This window comes from Corvus brachyrhynchos, unplaced genomic scaffold (genome assembly GCF_000691975.1).
Source record: "Corvus brachyrhynchos isolate BGI_N302 unplaced genomic scaffold, ASM69197v1 scaffold80, whole genome shotgun sequence".
NCBI classification, from domain to species: Eukaryota; Metazoa; Chordata; class Aves; order Passeriformes; family Corvidae; genus Corvus; species Corvus brachyrhynchos.
The window spans coordinates 7738157-7743647 of NW_008236769.1; the positions used below are offsets into that span (position 1 = coordinate 7738157).

Here is a 5491-nt window from a genome sequence, read left to right on the forward strand (position 1 = left end):
AGGGACCCAACAAAGGAACGTTTATCTTTTTGCAACTTCATTTTGGCAGCCTCAACAGAGGCAGTTGAAACCAGTGAGTGCAGAAGTTATACAGCATGTGCCTTTCTTGTACCAAAATTAATTTAGTTTAAGAGGGAAGTACAGCATCTTAAAAACTGTCTGCAATTTTCTTTTTCTTATTTATTCTTTCAGAGAGATGTCACAGAGTTCACATGAAGGGGAGACTGAACCAAGGAAAAGCTCAAAGATGTTAAAAAAGAAAGGCAGTAGGTAGTAAAAGCCTTTGTATGAGCTGTCTGAACACAGTGTACCAAAGCATTCTTCTGGGGAATCTCAGCAGCTATAGGTACTGAGCTGCTTTGCTGAGGAACAGCAAAGAAAATCAATAATAACCCATAAATCTTTTTTAGCTGCAGACCAAGAATCAGTCTCAACTTCCTTTAGCTGTTAATAAAACATTCCCGCTTGGTTTTGGTTAAGGGGGAACAAGGAAGTCTTTACTACAAGCTCTTTTAGATTGCTTGGGTAATATGCAGGGAGGACAGTTTTAGATTTGGAATAAACCTGAGGGAAGTGAGCTTTTAGAAGAGCAGATGCACACTTGGCCCAGGTCGGTGTGTCTCAGTAAGGTTTCATCACAATACTGATGTACTGTTGACTTTTGAGCCTGAGTTGTGGTACATTGTGTCTTTGATATTTTGTGATTGCTACTTTGGCCTAACAAAAAGAGACAAAAATGTAAAGAATATGTAAACAGGCTTCAGATGGTATTAGTACATCAGAAGATGATATTTGGTCTCTCTTTTGTTATACTTTTGTGCTTCCAGTCCTATGTATGCTTTTTAAAATTTGTACAAAGATTTTTGTGTATGTATTTCTCTGCCTTTGTCTCAGAATTCAAATTATTACTTACAGAGAAAAGTGAGACAAAACTGGTTTTTACTCTTTCACTTTTTATACTTCAGTTTCTAGTCTTCTTCCTTAAGTGCACCCTTTTGTTTCCAATATACTTTGTTATGCTCATTATGTTTCCTATGGGAATTCTTGTTATGCAAAGCAGTTAATTCTTACTGGCTGTACAGAGCACCTGTATTGGGTAATAAATTGCCCCACTTAAGCAATCCTACAGCTTTCATGAAGTGGCTTTTTGAAAATAAACATATATTTTGCTAATGAAAAGGTTGTCTTTTGGTGCAGGATGGAGAGTACTACATCAGTTATGCAGTTTGCCTCAGACAAAACTGCTGCTGTACAAACGAGTTCACCAGGCCTGTTACACACCAATGTTAAATGGTTTATTTTCATCTCAGTTGTAAACAAGAATTTCTAAATTGTACACTTTCAAGCTTTTGATTCTGGTATTTCAGCACTTTGGCTCTATGGTCTCTCTGCCTTCCCAGTCTGGACATTTTGGTTTGCTGCTTGTTCTTTTTTTTTTTTTTTTTTTTTTTTTTTTTTTTTTTTGTGTGTAACAGAAGCACCGTATTCCCGTTGGATGGAACGCGTTTCACTCTGCAGAGCTCTCTGTACTCATGGCTCAGGGAGCTGTTGCCATCAGAGCCAACGATGCTCTGAACCCCTCAGTGCTGCAGTGGCTCCTGTCACACCCAGGGTGCAGCAGAATCACCCGAGCGGGCCTCTGACCACCCGAGTGGGTTTCTGGTTACCCGCGTGGGGTCTCCGCGCTGCTCTGCTTTGGCTAGACCGGCCTAAAGAGCTTTCTCCCTCCGTTAGGAAAGAACCAAGTTCGGGTTGTCCCAAAAGCAGGGCAGCAGTGCCCTCTCCCGGGCAGCCCGCGGTGTTGCCATCCCCTCGCTGGTGGAGGTGGCGGGCAGGGAACTCCGGGAGGGAGCCAGGGAGGGTCCCTGTGCTCGGTGCGATCCCCCGAGTCCCCCCAGGTCCGGGTGCGAGCACCTCCCAGCCTTCCATCTGCCTGACTTTCCTGGCATGGAGGTTCTACCCACCTGTCTTTTCTCCCACAATCACAGTAGCAATCTCCTGTCAAAACCCCCGCTACTCTTGTCCCCATTAGTGATTTCAGTCCCCTTGAGTTTCTCCATGGATGCACCAAGTTCCTGTTAAATGTCATGTGCAGATGTGCATCGTGTGACACTTGCCATCACTGCCTGTCAGTGAGGCAGATACTGAACAAGACAGTTTAACTGGACCAAGAAACAAGTGCAGAAAATGGAAAACAAAGCTCAGAGCAGTTGCTTTGCAGTTAACGCTGTTGAACTTTTATGTTATGTTATAGAATCACAGACTCAGAACAGGGGGAAAATGGGATACCTAGGCACCAGTCGCAGCTCAAAATACTCAGTTTATAGTGTAAAACTACAGAGCACCCTCTCTTTATTCTGGAAAGGATAACATGGAACTTTGATCATGCTCTACATCAAAAATCCTGCGGAAATTTAGGGAAAAATGTCATGCCTTTTTCCTTCTATTTTTAAGCATTGAGGGTAACATTGTTCTATTTCCCATACATCTCCTCCCAACAGCCCTCACTGCCATCACTGAAACTTATCTGGAAAGTTTGTGCGAAGTTCATCACAACCATGATGAAAAACTATCCTAAAGTCAGTTTGTTTAGATGAATGAGATCTATTTTTTTACCAAGAGTAGATGAACAAGGACTGATAGTTTAGTAGTAAGTGCAGAGGGAAGGAAATAAGGAACAGAGCATGGTACATTCAGACATCCCTGAATTTTTAAGGGAGGTGAAAATTCAGCTGCAAGCACTGAATTCGTGGGTACTTCCTGACGCAAAACATCAAAAATGCAGAATCCAATGTTCTGTTGAGCCTGGAATGAAAATACACATCTTTTTTGTACCTAGAGCTCCTTGACAACTACACAGGATTAAAATACAACTTGAAATAAATCACTGTTATTCCAGACTGATGTTCTAATTATGCAGTTGTCTCTATCATGCAGATTTGTGATATTTCTAATTTTTTTTTTAATGTAACACCTACATTAGTAGGTTAGTTTTATTAATGCCACTGTATATTTAGATGCACTGATAGATTAATATCTGTGTAGATATTTTGTACCCTAAAGAGTTTTCCTTGGACAAATGTTTATGTCAAGAAGATGAAATCATGGCAAACTACAGTGAATTCTGCTTGCCACTCCCTTGGGTCTGTAAGGCTGTTGCTATGTGAGGTCTTTGAGAACCATGCCAGGTCTAAATGGCAAGAAAAGCATCTGATGCCAAGAGAACTAGATCAACACTTTGCCATTGTGCATTAAGCTGTGCAATTCCTTGCTCCAGGAAGCCATTAGTGGCAGGATTTTACTTGGGTTTAAAAGCATCTTGGCAAATGCATGGCAGAAAAATTCACTTAGAGCTAGAGAGATGCTGCTGCTTCTCAAGAAATTACAAAGCACTGGGAATCATGTAAACACTCTGAGGAGGATTAGCATTGTATGCTTGCTTGCTCTTCTGACCTCCTTCAAGCTTGTGGTGTTGGCTACTGGAACCCAGAGCAGATGGTCATCTGATCTGGTCTAGTCCAAGATTTTAGTTCTTGAGGACAAAGACCAATATATTGCCAAGAGAAACACTTAAAGGCTGGGATAGCTGTCAGTTTTAGTACAGTCTTAGCACCATAATTAGCAGGCTTTGCTACAAACACTAGAATTTAAACATGTAACTGCATTGCTTTGGTAGCAGACAAAATGTAACACAAGACAAACTGGCCCAGAAAACAATCCATGGATCCAGCTTTCACTTCCACATCACTTGATTGACAAAAGTATTTCCCAGGCTGGTCATAGGGAATACTTTTAAGCAGACTGCAAATAGCAGTAGGGAAGAGCCAGTTTTACATCATTAGAGCTACATCAGGTGTTGAAAGGTTGTAGCTGGCTCCAGATTTTTAGAAGTTTGGCTATTCAGAAAGCCTGAAAGCTCTGCACTGCTTCCAGCTGTAGCTGACATAACAGCAGCTCCCCACCAAGTTCACAACATCTCCCAGCTTGGTGTTCCTGCAAGGGAGCAAACTCAATGCAGTTTCCTATTCTGCAGCATGCACTCAGGATCACTGGCTAACCCACATTTTCTTTACTGGTAGCATTTTATTTTTTTAAGGACAGGTTAGTGATGTAGGGGCAGGGACATTGTTATGAAATAGCCTCCAGGTGGTAAGAGAAGCAGCCCTTACTTGCTTTGTTTAGCCCTCCATGAGCGATGGCACATGCCATCTCCCTGATGGAAGCACAGGAACCACCCGAGTGAGGCATCCTTCACCTCGCCTGGGGAGGCACAGCCCAGGATCCATGGGCGTCCTGCAGGCTGCCCCTCAGCAGTGCCGTGGTAGCAGCAGCCAGGCTGCAGGGGCTTAGGCTATTTCTTCTTGGAGACATCATTGGAGAGTCACATTGACCTGACAGGCACAGTCTTGTTCACACAGGATCACCGAACCATGAAATGCCTCTCAAAACACCCACACATATTTATTCACAGACACTTCACTGTGAAAAAATAAATGCATGTTAACAGTGGATCTTTGACCAGCTTGTAGGCAAAAGGTTCTCTGGTTTATGATGCTGTTAAGTGTGTAGGAAAAATGGAATCTCAACATGAGTTATGCAACTATCATTTCTGCTACCTCAAGTGTGATAAGCCTCATACATTGAGTGGAAGTTTTGTTTGGAGGTGAGCAACCATTGCTACTTGCACAAAGGCATGCAAGAAAAGCACTAAGGAAATTGTAACCAGCAGTTCTGTATTTTCACACTATCAAATTTGCCACATAGCTTCACAAACCAGCTGTATTTCTACTGTCAGGGTTACATCACCACAACTGTTGCTGGCTGTCAACACTTACAGCAAATGGGTTGGAATAGGACAAGGCAGATGGAGACTTGGCATTTCAGGATTGCCTTACCTGCTAGGCTGTAGGTTATTCCAGGGCACATTGTCCTCAGGCTTCTCTGCTAGTGTTATTTTACTTCCTATAAAAAACCTGAACTACCAAGTGAGCAATTTATTTTAATTTCTATCATATAAAATACCTGAACCACCAAATGAGCAAGGAAGCCTGAGGATGAGGGCACTCTCCAGGCAATAGGAAACATGAATTTGAATTCTTAGCAGAAGGGATTATTCATTAAAAGCTTTCTTTTCCTCTTTTTCTGGGAGCAACCAATTCAGTTCACTGCAGACTGCATTGTGATGTTTCTGCACTGGTTCAGCTCAAAGCCAAAGGAAAAACTGTCTCTTCGAACCAGCTCTGCTGCCAAGTTTCAGACCAAGCTCACCTAAATGGATTTTTCCAGGGTAGCAGTTCCTTTCCCAGGCAAGCTGAAGGTGACAACATACTGCCTTCAGAATGACAGGCTTCAGGTGGGCTGCTTCCCAAAATGTGACGCCCCACACGCACCCGGCGTGCACCACATGGGCTGTGGCAACACAACTTACTCCTGCATGGGTGGGATGGAAGGGTGCTTGACACAGTGCGAGTCGGGGGGGTGGAAAGAGCGT

The 5491-nt window shown here is 43.0% G+C and overlaps 1 protein-coding gene across 1 annotated transcript in view; it reads left to right on the top strand.

The window, feature by feature from the left end:
- EVC (EvC ciliary complex subunit 1) overlaps positions 1-1179 on the top strand; it is a 47892-nt gene extending 46713 nt beyond the window's left edge. Inside the window, exon 21 of the mRNA XM_017727529.1 lies at positions 193-1179. Coding sequence (XP_017583018.1) covers positions 193-274 — 82 coding nt within the window. The 3' untranslated portion in view covers positions 275-1179. The remainder of the gene's footprint in view (positions 1-192) is intronic.
- The last annotated feature ends 4312 nt before the right edge of the window (positions 1180-5491 follow it).